The sequence below is a fragment of the Malaclemys terrapin genome, chromosome 25 (genome assembly GCF_027887155.1).
Source record: "Malaclemys terrapin pileata isolate rMalTer1 chromosome 25, rMalTer1.hap1, whole genome shotgun sequence".
NCBI classification, from domain to species: domain Eukaryota; kingdom Metazoa; phylum Chordata; order Testudines; family Emydidae; genus Malaclemys; species Malaclemys terrapin.
In genome coordinates this window covers 4,850,909-4,867,982 of record NC_071529.1, presented here as the reverse complement: position 1 = coordinate 4,867,982, position 17,074 = coordinate 4,850,909, and the positions used below count along the sequence as shown (strand labels likewise).

General features: G+C 57.7%; 2 protein-coding genes across 2 annotated transcripts in view; both read left to right on the top strand.

Moving 5' to 3' along the window:
* The window catches only part of LOC128829243 (alpha-2-macroglobulin-like protein 1), a 54,001-nt gene extending 45,152 nt beyond the window's left edge, over positions 1-8,849 (top strand). Inside the window, exons 25-36 of the mRNA XM_054014555.1 lie at positions 372-453; positions 735-891; positions 2,111-2,185; positions 2,866-3,022; positions 5,034-5,245; positions 5,503-5,718; positions 5,876-6,000; positions 6,430-6,520; positions 6,928-6,996; positions 7,428-7,530; positions 8,098-8,139; positions 8,465-8,849. Coding sequence (XP_053870530.1) covers positions 372-453; positions 735-891; positions 2,111-2,185; positions 2,866-3,022; positions 5,034-5,245; positions 5,503-5,718; positions 5,876-6,000; positions 6,430-6,520; positions 6,928-6,996; positions 7,428-7,530; positions 8,098-8,139; positions 8,465-8,499 — 1,364 coding nt within the window. The 3' untranslated portion in view covers positions 8,500-8,849. The remainder of the gene's footprint in view (positions 1-371; positions 454-734; positions 892-2,110; positions 2,186-2,865; positions 3,023-5,033; positions 5,246-5,502; positions 5,719-5,875; positions 6,001-6,429; positions 6,521-6,927; positions 6,997-7,427; positions 7,531-8,097; positions 8,140-8,464) is intronic.
* A 7,595-nt stretch (positions 8,850-16,444) lies between these two features.
* LOC128829282 (alpha-2-macroglobulin-like protein 1) overlaps positions 16,445-17,074 on the top strand; it is a 61,743-nt gene continuing 61,113 nt past the window's right edge. The window contains exon 1 of the mRNA XM_054014629.1: positions 16,445-16,579. Coding sequence (XP_053870604.1) covers positions 16,509-16,579 — 71 coding nt within the window. The 5' untranslated portion in view covers positions 16,445-16,508. The remainder of the gene's footprint in view (positions 16,580-17,074) is intronic.

The window sequence follows — 17,074 nt, the reverse complement described above, 5'->3', positions numbered from 1 at the left end:
TCCAATCCGGACCCAGATCAGGACCCTGGCTGGCTCTGGAGGTCAGGGAATTAGATCCTTGGCCTTTCCTCTCTGGGGCACTAGTTCCGAGGCACAGACTCAGGATTCAGGGAATGGGAGAGGAGCCCTTTCCCCTCTAGGGGGCGCTGGTTGGGATCCAGCTCCAGGTCGGGGCGCTGAAGCGTTTGGGGGGATCAGGGCCCTATTAAGCCTTAACTCCATCCCCCTATTCAAACCGACCCCTGGAATCTCTGAGTCTCAGTGTCATGGGGGAGGGGAGGGCTAGCGGGCCCCACGGGGCGGAGGCTGGGCGTGGATTCTAGCCCCTGGGAGAGCGGATCCAGGACTCGCTGTCTCTCCCGTCCCTGCAGGCTACCAGCACGAGCTGCTCTACAAACACAACGATGGCTCTTACAGCGCCTTTGGGGAGAGTGACGCCACGGGCAACACCTGGTGAGGGGCCGCACAGCACGGGCGAGTCAGGGCTCTGGGTGGGCAGGGCCGACCGGGCTGCAGCCTGACCCCCAGCCCCACTGCTATTCCAGTCCTGCTCCCCACACAGCTCTGCCCCACATACTCACTCCAAACCCCCACCCCGTTCCCGTTCTGGGCTCCCCTGACAGCTCTGCTCACCCCCACAATGCTGACCCCCAGCCCGGTCCCCCACGCACCTCCCTCCTGGCCCGCAGCATCTCCTGCAGAGTGTCCCTCTCATGGGGTCTCTCCCTGCCCAGGCTGACGGCCTTCGTTCTCAAGTCCTTTGGCCAGGCCAGACCCTACATCTCCATTGACGAGAAGCACCTAGAGGATGCCCTAAGGTGGCTGCAGCGTCACCAACGGGAGAGCGGCTGCTTCCGCAGTGTGGGGAAGCTGTTGAACAACGCCCTGCAGGTGGGAGGCTGGGGGGATGGGCTGATGGGATGAGGGGAGGAGGGGACAAGGTGGGGAAGGGGGTGGGGCAGCTGGTTGCTGTGACCCGTGTTGGTTTGGGGGATTTCCCTGGGTTTTTGGAATGGCAGAATGGCTGGAATAGCCGGGGCAGCGGGTTCTTGCACCAAACGAGGGAGCAGCCCTGGCCCAGCCCCCCGGCTCCTGCACAGACCGGTCTCCCTGTGGGCACTGAGCAGACCCCGCACCCATTGCCTGGCACGGAGAGCCTGAGGGGCAGGGCCCAGCCCAGCCCTGAAGTCATGTGACTCCCACAACTCCCCATGCGGCTCAGTCAGAAGGGAGGTCGCGGTGCATCATAGTCAGACAGAACCAAATCCATGGGGGAATGGGGGCATGAAGCCGGTGCAGCTGAATGTTGAACTGGTTTGCAGTGGAAGGTATAGATTCAGGTCGCCAACCCGAGAGGCTGCGATTTGGGCCCCGCCGACCCACAGCAGAATGTTGCGTTTCTTTTTTCCCAACGGAAATCGAAATGTTTCAGCAAAAGTTACGTTTTCCCACAAAGTTTTGGTTTTGTGGAAACTGCATCGTCTGTCGAGAAATCATTTCAGCAGGAAATTCCCACCCAATTCGATTCACAGCCTAATTCCTGCCACTGCCCCGGAGTTTGCAGGGAGCTGGGACTCTACGGGAGGGGCCAGGGCTGTACCAGGCCGTTTGGGAGCTAGAAGAAGACAAATCTTAGGCAAAGTCCAGATTCCCGCACGGGAGGACTATTTAATGAGCAGGAACTCGCTCCGTGGGGGCGAATCCCTCAGCTTCTGCAGAAATGGCCCCCGGTCTTCACAGGAAATCTGGCAAATGTCAGTTCAAATCAGCTTCCCAGCCTCTGGTTCCAGGGGGGCTCAGATAGGATTTTATACTGAAATTTTTTACAGCCTTGACAATGGAGCAGCTACCGCCTCTCCCTATAACAAAGCTGTGGAACTCACTGCCACAGTGTGGCCTCCCTGGCTGCTACAACTGGGGCAGCTGCTTGGGACCCAGATGGGCCTGACAGGTCCCAGCAGGCGGCAGGACCCAAACCCAGCCCCTCGGAGCACTGGAGCCGGGTCTTCTCTGTCCCAATGGGCTTGTCCTGGGCAGCGGCTCACCTGATCCTGGCAACGTGACCCGCAGCTCGGTCTGAGCCAGCTCCCGGTGTCTCCATCCTCCTCAGGGCGGCGTGGTGGACGAGCTCTCTCTCTCAGCTTACATCACAGCAGCGCTGCTGGAGCTGGGGCAGCCGCTCATGGTGAGGCGAAGCCCGGCTGTCCCAGGGGAGGGGCCAGCAGTCGTGGGGGATTGGAGATTGTTGGTGACAGTGAGGGGGGAGTTAGTGCAACGGAAGGGTTTGGGGTGAGACAGGGGAGTTGTGGGGGGTTGGTACCAGGGAGGGATTTGGGGTAAGATGGGGGAGCTGTGGGGGGTTGGTACCGGGGAGGGATTTGGGGTAAGATGGGGGCAGTGGGGAGAGAGGTTAGTACTGGAGGCGGGTCAGGGAGAGATAGGGTTGGGGACAGTGTGTCAGGGAATCAGAAAGATTCAGCGGCTTGGCCAGTTTCTGGGTCTGGCTCTGGCTCTGGCTCTCGGGGGGATCTGGGCGAGGCTTGGGCGAGCTGTTTATAGATGGGCCCAGGACACAGGGTGGGTGCCGGGGGACACACCCAGGCGCAGGGGGTCTCTTCTGGCCAGCTCAGCCTGATGGAGAGTCTGTTCGGTGTCTAGTGCTCGGGGGAGGGGGTTTGGCAAGGCTTGTGGGGTGCAGGGTGCAGGTGGCGGTGGGGGCAGAGTTGGGGGAGGTGATGACAGTGTGGCGGGAGGGGGTATTAGGGCCCCATGGGGTGGTTGTCGTGGGACACACCCAGGCGCGGGGCATCTCCTCTGGCCGTCTCAGCCTGACGGGGAATCTATTTGGTGTCTCCCCCGTCCCAGGACCCCATGGTGACCAGGGCCCTCCAGTGCCTCCGGAAGTCGAGCACCAGCGACCTCTACACGCAGGCGCTGCTGGCCTACGCCTTCGGGCTGGCGGGGAGCACTGAGCTGCGGGGCACCCTTCTGCAGAGCCTGGCCCAGCACAGCGTCAGCGCCGGTACCGGCAGCACCTCGCTCTAGTACTCTCCTCACTGCCCGCCTCTAGACACAGGGCAGGGCCAGCTGCCCCCCACGGCCCTGCCCACCCAGGTGCCCCCTGCCCCGGGACCTCCTCAGCCTGGAAGGGGAGCTGGGTTTCTGTGGCCCAGTCAGTCCATGGTCTCTGCTGAGGCTGCCAGCGAGGGGCCGACGTGCTGGGCTCTGTCGTGGGGACACTTCTCCCCTCAGAGCTGGAGTGAGATCATCCCGCCACTTCCCAGGGCCCAGCGCACGGAGCGAAGGGGGACGAGGCTGGGTCGCTGCCAGCCTGGGGGGATCAGAGCTGGGAACCTAGAAGGGAAAGCCCCATGTCCCAACACAGCCCTCTAAAGCACCCGGAGCCAGGAGCGTGAAGGGGTCCAGTGGGCTCAGAGCCCATGGGGCAGGGCCTTGCGTAGGCAGCTCCCAAGGGGAACGGGTCATAACCGAGCCCTAGGGAGATGCTGCAGGATCCCAGCCCCCATCCTGTGTTCGGGACATCCCAGCTGGGGAGTGCCTGCCCAAGTCTTCTCGGCTTGGCGCGGCTAATACTGGGAGGGGAACAGGCAGCCTGGGGCCAGCTCCCCATAGGGCAGGAGGTCCCATGGGAGGCCCTAGGCCCACTGGGAGCGCGGCTGGGGACGCAGGAGGTGGCGCTGCCCCACGTCGGTGCTGAGCTGAAGGAGCCCTCGGCATGAGGCCAGGGGGCGCTGGGAGTCCCAGGTTGGGTCCCTCACACTCGTCATGACCACGCCCCAGTGATCTCTGTGCATCTCCTCGGCGCCGTTCAAGCTCAGACTGAGCCATGCCTGGAGCTGAGGCCTGGCGCGCTCGGTTCCTGCCAGGCCCTGGGGAGACGTCCCCCACAGAGAGGAGCCACCTGCGTGGTCCGGGCAGCTCTGTCGTGTCTCAGCTCAGGTGAAAAGTCCCTTCTCTCCAAGCCCGGCACGGCGGCTGCAGCTGGTCTGTGCCCACGAGTTGTGTGTGTCACCTCCTGCCCCGCCCCGAGGCGGGTAAGAAGTGCTGGGAGCAGCACGTGGCTCCTGCCCCAGGAAGGGGAGAGGTGGAGGCTCTGCTGCTCGGGACACCAAGGGGCCATCAGGTACTGGGGTGAAACAGCCCTCGGGTAACAGGACCCATCTGTGACATTACAGGGCCCATCTGCGAGGTCCCTAAGACCCTGTGGGGTCTGGTGCTAACCCAGTGTCAGCCCAGCGCTGCCCTTCAGCTGGGTCCAGCTCCCAGCCCCAGGGGGCCCCGCACTCCCTCAGGGGCTCTCTGCTCACCCGCCCCCCCCGCCCCGCCCCAGCAGTGGCCGCACTAGGCATAAGCAGACTAAGCAATTGCTTCGGGCCCAAGCAACTCACAGCCCTGCCAGCTCTGGGAGCGGGGGTTGGGCGGGGAGGAGGCCTCTGGGTGCACCTCTGTCTGCACCATGCGCCCCATCAGGGCTTCTCATCGGCTCCATTTGAACTCAGACTGAGCTGTGCTCTAGGGGTGCACTGAGGGCCCGTTGGACACTGGACTGAAAAGGCCCCAGGGATCACTCAGGAGGGGGCTGTTAACCCGCCATCAGCTCTGCCCGTGCCCTTTGCCTGGGTCAGGCTCTGAGCAGGGGGCCAAACTAACACAGGGGATCTCTGCCCCCCTCTAGTGGTTGCACCCCAGAAGCTTAGGGGTTGCCAGGAGCCAGTGACCCACCTGGGCTCGGCTTCTAGCTCAGGCAGCAGAGGCTCAGGGGTTTTGAGTCAGAGATCCAGGGTTCAGTCCCTGCTGACGACCCACCCAGGGGTGTCGTGTCACACTTGTGTAGCCCTCCTGTGCGCTGTGAATCAGCTGCCATGTCCTGCCCCAGAGGTGGCTGTATTCAGTGGGGAGCAAGAGTCCCGCTGGCCTGGGAAGCCCCTGGGGCCCCTTTGGAAAGCAAACAGGTGACCCACTGTGTTGTAACTGCAGCCGTGGGGCTGCCCTTCCCTCGGCCTCTCTCCTAGGGGGACAGCTGCACTGGCAGAGGAAGGTGAAGGCCCTGCCCAGCCCCTATGGGAACCAGGCCCCGTCAGCAGAGGTGGAGATGACGGCTTATGTGCTCCTGGCCTATCTCTCCCTTCCCAACGTGTCTGCTGCCGACATGGCGACCGCCGCCCAGATTGTCCGCTGGCTCAGCAAGCAGCAGAACCCCTATGGGGGCTTCGCCTCGACGCAGGTAACACCCCTGCCCTTGGGGCAAACCAGCGCTGGCGTCCTGGTGGAGCAAGGGTCCCCCCAGGGGCAGCATCTCTACAGCTGAGCTGGGGCCCTTCCTGAGAGAGGGAGTCCTGGGTGCAGAGTCCCCTGCCCTCAGGGGCTGGGAGCCGGGGTGCCAGTGTCAGCGCCCCGGCGGGTCCCGATCCTGCTGCAGTGAGTCTGAGCCAGGCTCCTCTCCCCAGAGCGTGACAGCAGCTCGGTGACTCTCCTCCCCAGGACACGGTGGTCGCCCTGCAGGCCCTGGCCAAATACGCGGCCCTGACGTACAGCACGAGCGGGGCTGTGTCGGTGACGGTGAGCTCCCAGGCTGGGGCCCGGCAGCAATTCCACGTGGAGAACGCCAACCGGCTGGTACTGCAGCGAGCGGCCCTGCAGGAGATCCCCGGGCAGTACACGGTGCGGGCCAGCGGCAAGGGCTGTGTCTTTGTGCAGGTGAGTGCAGGAGCCCCTGGGGACCAGCCGGCCCAGCGGTGACTAGCTGTGCCCTTGCCCTGCGCCACGGCACCTGGCTCTGGGCCACGGCACCAGGCTCTGATCTGCTGTGGTGGAGGCAGCAGGCTCTGCCCCAACCCTCTTGCTTGTCTCCCAGCTGACTCTGCGCTACAACGTGCCGCCCCCAAAGAGCGCCGCGACCTTTGACCTGCGGGTGGAGACGGAGCCGAAGGAGTGCACCGAGAGCGCCAGATCCCGCTTCAGCCTTGTCCTGCACGCTCGGTACGAGCCCCAGCCCCCCACCCCCACTGAGTCCGAGCGCCTGGGGGTAGGGGCAGGTCCCAGGCAGCGGGGAAATGGCTGGGGCAGAGTCGCCCCACTGGAGGGCCAGGGCAGGGCAGGAATCGATCGCCGGGGGAGCCATCCCCCCACAGGGCTCAGGGCAGAGGCAGGGGCCCCTTGAAATGCCCCAGGGACAAAAGGGCTGGTCCCGGGGCTGATCTAATGGACAGTCGGCTCCCAAGGAGCTCCTGGCATCGGGTCCCTTGCCTGGGGAGCTCAGGGCTGGCCGGGGGCTAGCAGGGCTCACAGCCCAGAGCAGGCAGAGGGCATTAGAGACCCCTGCAGGGCCAAGAAGACGGGAGGCCTCCCCTCCCCCTCGGGTCTGTATCCAGGGAAAATCCTGACCTCAGCGCACGGCTCCTGTTGCAGGTACAGCGGGGAGCGCCCAGCCACCAACATGGCCATCATCGAGGCCAAGCTGCCGTCCGGCTACATCCCCGTCAAGAGCTCCCTGCGGCAGGTGAGCTTCCCAGGGAGGAGAAAAGGCTGGGCCAGTCACACAGCATGAAACCAGGGGCTGATCCATGGGGGAGAGCCCAGACCCCCAGGAGAGCACAGATTGCAGCTCTGACCCCCAGGGGGAGCTCCCCCTGCAGAGGGGCACTGTGCAGCCGTGGGTCTCCCATCCAGGCACTGAGCAGGTCCTGACCCTGCTTAGCTCCCACTACAACACAATGCCCATGTCTAGACTCCCACCTGTCCCCTAGCAGACACCTAGTGCTCAGCTGTGACTGACATGGGGGGTGGCAGCCAGGCCCCTCGGCCACGGGGGCGTTTGGTGCCCCATGTCCCAGCCCCCAGCAGAGCAGTAACTCCGGCCCCAGCCCCTCTGTTCCTGGCTCAGCTGTTTCCTCCCTCTGCTCCTAGCTGGAGAAGCAGCCTTTGGTGAAGAGGCTGGAGGTGCAGAACGACCAGGTGACGCTCTATCTGGACCAGGTGAGTGCGGGCGGCTCGGGGCTCCGGGGGCCTGGTGTGAACAGGGAGGGCGTGTCCCCATTACAGTTGCCCTCATGGGCTCTGTGTCACATGCACGGTGTGGAGTGACTGAAATCTCCCCTGGTTCCAAGAGACCCGTTTCCATAAAGGAAGAGGAGATTGGACCAGACTCAGCCAAACCCCAGCGAGGGTTGTGAACGGAGCGACGGGGAGCTCAGGGTTTGGGGGCTGGAGCTGGGCCCTGAGTGTGATGAAAGGGGTCACATTTTGAAGGGGGTGGAACAGGGATTCGGGGGGAGCATTTTCTCACTGCTCCAGGCTGCAGGGGCAAAAGGAAGCAGCTGGATTAGTGCGAGCCTCGGGGAGGAGGGGGTTTGAGCTGCCATTGCAGCCATTCAGCTCAGGCGCTCGCTCTGTCGCTCTCTCGGTAGCTGACGAAGGAGGCGGCGAGTTTCACCTTCTCCCTGGAGCAGGATTTCCCTGTGAAGAATCTCAGAGCAGCCCCAGTGAGACTGTACGATTACTACGAGACGGGTGAGTCCTGCCCTGGCTCCACCCCCATTACAGCTGTTCTCGTGGGCTCTGTGTCACACTCAGGGCGTGGGGTCACTGAAATCTCCCCAGGTGCCAAGTGCCCCATTTCCATAAATTCCACTCAGGTCACAGCCGTCCCGGGTCTGTGGGGTCGGCTCACCGCGAAGGACACAGGAGCCGTGTGCTTGTCAGATTAGTGGGGAGGGTGTGGCTGGTGTAACTGGGGCCGTCCCAGCGAGAGCTGGGGAGTCCCACCCCTTCCGGGCCCCCCACGTTTCCCCTGCCATCCAGCTCCTGAGACGCCCCCAGAACCCTTTGTGCTGGGTGCAGGAGGTGGCAGGACGGTTTCCATGGGTGTTTTCAGGAGTGACTCAGTGGTGATTGCTGAGCGCACAGCCCCACTCAGACAGCTGGGGGCAACCTCCCACTCCCTTCTAGGGGACAGACCTACAGCAGGGATCCCCTGGGGCTGGGGTAACAGACTCTGCCTGTGTGGGATTAGTGGGAGGGGTTCTCATCCCCCCCACTGGGTCTCTCCTCCATTCCTTACATCCCTTGCTGTTGCAGGTGAACACACAGAGGCTGAGTACAGCGCCCCTTGTGGCTCAGGTAGGTGTGATGCACCCACACACAACTCCAGTCCCTACAACTTTATGGGTGGGGGGAATCCATGGGCCGGAGAGGTCTGTGTGTGTTGTAGAGGGCAGAGGAGGGGGAGATGGGAGCATGAAACCCACCAGGACCATGTGTGTGGGGGAAGAGCCCTCGGGGGGGAAGGGTCTATGTGGGGCACAAGGGAATCTGTCTTGAGGGCAGGGGGTGACTCTGAGGGGACAGTTTTATCAGGGGTTGGGAGAGTTCTGGGGGCCCGTGTCTGCCGGGTGTGGGGGGTGATTTTGATCCTGTCTCAGAGGATGTTTGTGTTTGTTTAAAGCCCCTGACGCCGACACAATGGAAAATTCCCGCTGAAGCCCCCACCCCTGCTGGGCAGCCCCCTCCCCTCCTGTCCCAAGAGCCCTGTGCCGGCAGACGACACCCCAGGATCGGGGGGGCACGGATAGGCCTCGTCTCAGCTGCTGCTCTTCCCCGAACCAGCTGCACTATCCCCCTTAGCATCTTCTTCAGCGAACGCCTCCCCGTTTGCTCTGCAAACATCCCACCTGCTCTCCCATCTCTCAGCCTCCAGACCAGCCCACGTGATCCCAGCTGTCTGTCACACGCGGGGACCAGTGGCTGTAGTGGGGACCCCTGGGGTTTGCTGCCCATCCTGCCTGGAGCGGCTGGTTCAGTGTAAAACAAAATACAAAACCCCACCTCTTTGTGAGGCTGTTTTGTCGCTTTGTGCCTGCCCTGCTGCTGCTCCTCACACGGCTCCTGTGCATCCTTAGAGCAGCCAGATCCTGGGACCGTGGCTCTGTCTCCTTCCCCAGCCCTTCGGTCATTGCTGTGGGGTTTGGCTTTAACCCTGGGTCAGGCAGCGTCAGTGACAGCCTCCCGGGTTCCAGCCCCGCCTGGCAGAGCTGCCCTTGTTATCCACGTCTACATGAAAATGAACCAATTCAAATGAAGTTAGTTTTTAAACCAGTTTACTTACACCAGTGAAAACCCCAGTGTGGATACACTCATTGTGGTGTGACGGAGGGTTATTTTAGTTTAGCTTCAATCAATTAAGAATGGAAGCTAAACTAGAATCAACTCTTCCCTTCAGACCGACAGGTTCACCTCTACCCACTTGCATGGGTTGAACTAAATTGATTTTAAAAGCCAAGGCGCAAGAGAAGAAGGAATAACTTGTCCGACTCCTTACAACTCTTGCTTGGCATTTCTCCTTCTCTTTGCCCGGGCCTGGCTTCTGTAACGATAACGTTACACTAACAGAGCTGGTGGTATTTAATTCCTGTTCCCAGTGATGTTTATAGGGGGAGCTAATAGCAGCCCCTCTATTTAGGCTGCCTGACCCTTTCCATGATAAAATCCTCTCGCAGTCTTTTCTTTGAGATGCTCTCACCCCACCATCGTTTGCAGTGGGTCATTGATATTCAGCCCTCAGGCTGGAGAATTGGCTTTTCTTTGTTCCATCAGATTCCATTCAGATATTGCTTAGATAGGAACCCCAGGGTTTCTATCTTTTTTCATTTAGGGACCCCTAAAACATTTCAAATGGAGGTGCGGACCCCCTTGGAAATCTTAGATATAGTCTGCCAACTCCCACGGGGAGTCCCACGACTCCCACTGTTCTATGGGAACGACGGCCTTTCACAAACTCCTTAGACATAGTTGGCCAGCCCCTGTTTGTCCTCGGGCCACAGGTGGAGGGAGAATCACTGACATAAACTGTTCAGAGCAATCCCCATTTCCCCTCCGGCACTTGTGTTCCTGCCTCAATATCACTGAGCTCGAGCCTCCTACAGTGCCGCCTCCTGCTGCCACCCCCAAAGCAGTAGCTCCAGCTCCTGTCCTGGGAACAAGTGAGAGCTGCTCTAGCAAGAGGTGTGGGCTTCCCTCACTGGGCACAGAACATGGCTCCAGCGGCCCATGGCACCTCTGGGGGATCACATGGAGCAGGACCTCCGTCCCACCCAGCCCACTGAGCCAAATAGCCCATCACCCACCCAGGACAACAACCTGCTCCTGCTGCCACTGAACATAATGCCGTGGCGCAAGGAGTAGCAGCCTGTGCTGAAGGTTCAAACACACAGAGGGACGTTGCACGCTCAGCACATACTGGACGCTGCGGTGTGAAGCCTGGAGACGGAATTCAGTTGTGAATGTGTCAGTCCCAGGGCTGGCTCAGCACGACCTGAGCCTTGGAGACGCAGCTGAAAACCGCAGAGCAGATCAAACGAAGACAGCGCAAGAGAGCGGTGGGTCCCTGCGCAGCCCCCATCAGCTCTGTTTTCCCTTTACGGGGACCCTCTGCTCCGATTGTGGATCCCCCCAGGTTCCTGGAGTCTCTTCAGTCCGTGTGTGGAGGGGGAGGCACATGGGGATGGAGCCGTGTTCTCTAGGCCAAGTGGGGTCCCTCGTTAGACAGGAGGCTCCCAGGGCTGGGGGGCGAGGCGGGAGAGCCCACAGTGGAGGTGGTGAAGCCTGAGATACAGCTGGGCACGTGGGGCCTCTGGCAAGAAAGCCCTGGCGGATGGGAGATGTCCTGGGAGGGGGCAGCGTTCAAACCTGGCTGGACCCGGCTGGGTTGGGTTCTCTTGGCCCTGGCGTATTAGTGTCAGTTTCTGAGCTGAATCGTGTTTCTCTTATTTCCTGACCATCCCCCGACGCGGGCCAGGTCCCGTCGGGTAAGTTCTTGTCCCCCCTGCTCTTTGCAGCTCCTCCCGAGCTGGCGTCATTGCTGCGTTTCGCTAACGCGCCCTGAGGAGACTGGTCCAGACGATGGGGCCCGACCCCGTCCCTGGGGTGCAGACGAGCCCCCTCCCACCGCCCTAACTAACAGCCGCCCAGGGGTTCTGTGTCAGCTCCGTTAGCAGCCTCCTGCCCCACACTTCTGCCTTGGGGCTCTTCTCTCTCTTTGCTCTGGCCAGAAAGGCTGGAAGCGAACAGCCTCTGGGAGAGGGGCCCCTGGGAAGCAGGAACAAGAAGGAGCTAAACCTGCCAAGCCTCGGGGAGCAGCAGTGGGGTTGCTCTGGGGAGTCCGTGGTGCTCTCTGTCTCTCAGGCCAGCGCTGTGTCGCTGTGACCCACATTCACCGAGTGCCCCACTCCCCCCCTGCCACTCGCTTGGGCCCTCACCGGACATCATAGAACGTGGCTCCCTGTCATCTACTCAGCAGTGATTGGCTCACGCTGGGCACCGCCAGGCGTTTCCTCATCGTGAGAGCCATTCGCCTGGTCAGCAGTGGGCGCTGCAGACCCATCCCCATAGTCATTTCAAGCCAGCCCTGGGAAAGCCCTGCACTGACCGGGGACAGAGCCGGGTCGGGAGGGGCAGGAGGCGCTGTCCCCAGTCGTTCTTTCCCAGCTCTGATTTCCGGGGGGCGAATGCTGCTCTGGCAGACGCTCCCGCAGCTGTGCCCAGACCACACTGGGGCTGCGGAGCCTGTTTGGGTCATTGGCTGGGGCTGTCTCAGGATGCCCAGCTGTGACCGAGGGTAGAATGGGGCTCTGTGATGCCAGGACTGGCCGTGACAGAGATCTGAGCTGTTCCACGGACGCTGATCTAAGGGATACGGGCCCCAGGCCTGATGCCTGACGCTCACCCACTTCCTGAATCGCTCTCCCCTGGTCAGGGGCCTCCCACCCCCAGGTTCACCACTCCTAAAGGACCCTGTTTGCCTGGTGGGACTGAAATTCCTGTTACCTTTGAACCATCCTAAGGGACAGGTAAATATTTGAGGATGTCACCGAGTCCCCGGGCGATGCTCTGCAACTGCTCCCCACGAAGCCAGTCAGGACTTTGGGGAGCCTCCTCTCCCATGGAGCAGACTATCTTCAGGGCAAGAAGCTCACACGGCTTCACCTTCCTGGGTCTGACCTTTGAGCATTCAGCATATGCCCCTCTGTGTGCTTCCTACAGTGAGTCCGCCCAGGTAGGGTCCTGGGGAAGCCAGAGGGTCCTGCATACACCCCCACTTCACAGTCAGACGTGACTCTTAGCCAGCCAGTAAAGCAGAGGTTTATTAGATGATGGGAACACGGTCTAAAACAGAGCTTGTAGGTCCAGAGAACGGGACCCCTCAGCGTGGTCCATTCTGGGGCCCAGCGAGCCAGACAACCCCGTCTGCCCTCACTTCCCATCCCCAGCCAGCTCCAAACTGGAAAACCCCCTCCAGCCCCTCCTTTCTGGCCTTTGTCTCTTTCCCAGGCCAGGAGGTCACCTGATCTCTTTGTTCACTTTTAGCTATTCCCTTGCAGGGGGGAAGGGCCCCAGCCATTTGTTGCTAGGGTACAGAGTGTTGGCCATTTATGCACACTGGAGACTTAAGAAATGCATAGGGGAAACTGAGGCACCCACACAGTATTCAGAGGAAACATTAAGAACAGTCCAACTTCATCACAGAGGGTAAACCAGCAAGGGACAGTGAGCTGGGGCCAGATGTCTGCATTCCTGGAGCTGACATCGAGCCAGGGCAAGCAGGCTGCAGCCTCACTGTGTAGGTGTCTGCAATGTCAGTGTGTGGGTGTGTGTGTGACAGACCAGCCCTCTCCCCTCCCCCTCTTCTCAAATCCAGAGCTCCCTTGTGAGTCTCCCTGCAGGACCCAGCCAGTCCCAATGATACTATATTCAATGTGGATGGAAGAGACCAGGGCTGGAGCGTGCTCAGCGCAGATGCAATGTACAAAGACAAATATTCCTAGCTTGATAGATTCCAAGGCCAGAAGAGAACATTGTGATCATCTAGTCTGACCTTCTGTATAACCCAGGCCAGGGAATTTCCCAAATATAATTCCTAAAGCAGATCTTTTAGAGAAACATCTAATCTTGTTTTAAAAATTACCCTCACTGTTAAAAAAGTACACCATATTTCCAGTCTCGGTTTGTCTAGCTTAAACTTCCAGCCATTGGATCGTGTTAGACCTTCCTCTGCTAAATTAAATAGCCTATCTGATATTTGTCCCCCATGTAGGTACGTATAGGCTGTAACCATAGCACCCCTTAGCCATCTCTGTGGTAAGCTAATAAATTCAGCTCTTGAGGATATCACTATAACGCATGTTTCTAATCCTTCAGTCATTCTCGTGGCTCTTCTCTGAACCCTCTCCAATTTATCAAATTCTTCTTGACCGATGGACACCGGAACTGGACACAGTTTTCCAGCAGCGGTCACACCAGTGCAAATACTGTACAGAGATAAAATCACCTCTCTGCTCCTACTCCAGATTCCCCTGTTTATGCATTCAAGGATCACATTAACCCTTTGGGCCACAGTATCACATTGGGAGGCCATGTTCAGCTGATCCACACACACCCCTGAAGTCATTGCTTCCCAGAATAGAGTCCCCCATCCTGTAAGTATGACCTATGTGCTTTGTGTCTAGATGTGTACATCTACACTGAGCTACACTGAAACACATATTGTTTGCCTGTGCCCAGCTTACGAAGTGATCCATAGAACTCTGTATCAGTGACCAGTCATCTTCGTTATTTACCACTCCTCCAATGTTTGTGTTGTCTGCAGACTTTATCACTGATGATTTTAAGTTTTCTTCCAGGTCATTGATAACAATGTTAAATAGCACAGAACCAAGAACTGATCCCTACGCAATCCTCTCGATCAATGATGGCTCCCCATTTACAGTTACATTTTGAGACCTATCAGTTAGCCAGTTTTTAATCCATGTAATGTGTTATTTTATATTATTCTAGTTTTCTAATCAAAATGTCATGTGGTATCAAATCAAACACCTTACAGAAATCTCAGTAAATTACATTGACACTATTAACTTTATTGACTTTATCTACTAAACTTATAATCTCATCAAAAAAAGATATCAAATTAGTTTGAAAGGATCTGATTTCCATAAACCATTGCGATTTGGCATTAATCATGAGAGTCTCTTCTAATTCTTTATTAACCAAGTCCCATATCAGCCACTCCATTATTGTGCCAGGGATCCATGTCAGACTGGCAGGCCTCTAATTACCCAGTTCATCCCATTTACCTTTTTAAAGTATTGGCACAACATTAGCTTTCTCCCAGTCTTCTGGAATTTCCCCAGTGTTCAAGACTTGCTGGGAATCAACATTAAAGGTCCAGCGAACTCCTCAGCCAGCCCCTTTAAAACTCTTGGATATAAGTTATCTGGAGCTGCTGATTTTAAAATGTCTCACTTTGGTAGCTGCTGTTTAACATTCTCCCCAGATACTAGTGGAATGGAACGAGTGTTCTCTCCTTCATATGACATGACAACTTCAACTGGTTTTTCCCAAATGCAGAACACAAATATTTATTGAACCTTTCTGCCTTTTCAGCATTCAGGACTGATGGACGCTCCCTAAAATTGGGGGGGGCCAACGGCACCGAACCATTGCCCCCCCCCACACAGCACACCTTCTCCCTGAGGCCCTGCCCCCACACTGCCCTTCCCCCTGAGGTCCCACCCCACACTGCCCCATCTCCCCAAGCCCCACCCTCATACCACCCATTCCATCCGAGGCACCACCCCCAAGGACCTGCCCCCAATGCCACCTCTTCCCCTTAGTCTTCTAAATGTAATGGAGCCATGGCCCCCTCCCCATCCCCCACTCCTGTTCCGGCATCTCATCTGCGTTATTGTTGATAATTCTGCCATTTGATTTGATAATGGACCAGTACCATTGTTAGGATTCATTTTGTTCCTAATATACTTTAAAAGCTCCTTCTTATTGTCCTTAACTCAGCTGGCCATAGATTTCTTCATGTGTCATTTTGCTTCCCTTATCAAGTTTCTACAGTGCTGATTTATATTCATTTCTGTCAACTTCTCCTTTCTTCCCTTTGATATACATCATTTAAAAAAATATTTTATAGTTGCTTTCATTTGCCCTCTGAGCCAGGTCAGTTTTTTTAACCAGTTTGAGTGATTGTGGCTTTTGGGACATCTAGTAAAGTGTTCTTAAATAATTCCCAATTTTCATTCACATTTTTCTGATTAAATGCCTCATAATTGTTTTCAGCTTTGTGAAACAGGCCCTTTCAAACCACTGAATGGAAATATTACTGGTCTGCACTTTAATGTATTGGCACATTGTAAATGTGATCGAGTCAAGATCACCTGTACCTAGGCTACCGTTCATGTTTAGTTCTGTGATCAGCTCCTCTTTATCTCTCAAGGCGAGGGCTCATATAGAACACTGCCCTGGAAGATGGAACACTTTCTGAGTTAGGAAAATATATAAGAAATTCCAAAGACATTTTAGTACTGGCAGCACCAGACCGCCAGCATGTGTCACTCACATTGAAATCCCCCAGGATCACACAGCTTTTTTCCTACATTCTATAAATAGCTGCATAAGGAGCCACTCATCCTGTTCTTTAGTGTGATTTGGTGATCTGCCCCAGACACCAGCTAACCCCCCATCTTGTGCTGTACCGGTTAGGACAGGGATCAATAACCATTCAAGATAATTTTCTCCCAAGTTGTCAGAGACTCGGAAATAAGTCTGAGACACTCTATTGACCAGGTGCAAATGGCAATGTTCTGTACTTTATAACCTAGCCACATCGACGTGGATTTTCATGGCAACAGGAAAAACCCTTCTCTTCCCCTAGCAGAATCCCCCTGCCAAATTTCAATTCCAGGCTCCAAAGCATGGAGGTGCTAGAACTCCTCAACAAAATGCTCAGAAAAATGGATTGCCCTGGAAAACGCTACCTGTGGTAATGTTAACCATGTTCTCAGAAATGCCTGAACTTGTTTTTGCTGAAAATTACAAAAAAAAATTCAACCCAAGGCAGAGCCTGAGCATGGAAAGTTCATCCCCGGCAGTCCCAGTGTGGGAACGTTAGAAGCGATCGTGAATGGGGTTTTCATGAGACATGTTCAGCAACCCCAACGTTCTTCTCATTTGCATTGCAGTTGTGGGGTCGCTGACAGAACCCACTTTAACGAACTCATTTCTCAGCAAGCTCCTCCCCCCTGCTCCTGCCAGGGCTTTCCCAGCATCCCGGCTACTGCACCACCACTGACTCCCAGAAGGGTCCCACCCCCTGCCGTGTAACCAATGCGAGGGGCTTCCAGGCCCACCTGACCCTTTGCCAGGCAGCATCCTCTGACTCAAGTTGCAACAACCTGTCAGAGCCTCGAATCCAGCAGCTGGGGGTGGAGGGTAAATATTGTCCTGGCTGCGTCCCCAGCCCCAGCCAGAGACCTGACACGTCCCTTGTTTACCCCGGATCAAAGCGAAGCTCCGGCTCCAGAGTCTGTATCAGGGCAGAGCAGGCTGGTCTCCAGCACAGTGCGTGGGGGAAAGGGAGGAAGAAGGACCCAGAGGGGGGTGACGTGTGTGTGTCCCGTTGTGTCTGCCCGTTTGCCTGCACCCCAGGAATGGGGGCCCCGGTAACCCCGGCCTGCCTGCTGCTCCTCCTGCACCTCACAGCTGGGACGTCTGCAGAGCCATAAGCCCTGTCCGTGTCTGTCTGTCTGTCCGCGTGGTGGGCAGTGCGGGGGGGTTGGAAGCAGCCGAGGGCACCGATGAGGGGGCTGCTCAATCTGAAACTGACGGGACAGATCTGTTCTCCCCTGGGAGCTCAGTCCTGATGCTGGGTCCCTCCTGGGCCTCCCTGGTCCTGCCCCTCCAAGTGCCAGGGGAGGTTGGCTCTGGTTAAGGCAGTGGCTTGGGGCACAGGAGAGCTGGGTTCAGTGCCCAGCTCTGCTACAGACGCCCTGTGCGCCCCCGGGCAGACACCGACCCTCTGAGCCTCAGCTCCCCTGTACCATGGGGTGATGATCCTCTGCAGCTGCCTGCTCCCATCAGCCTGTCACCTCCTCGGGCCACGGCCTGTCTCTGCCTGCGGGTCTGTCCAGCCCCAGTGCAGGGGGCCCAGGCTGGGCTGGGCCTCTAAGCACCAGTGAAATAGAACAGGAATTACCGACAAACCCAGTGCGTTAAA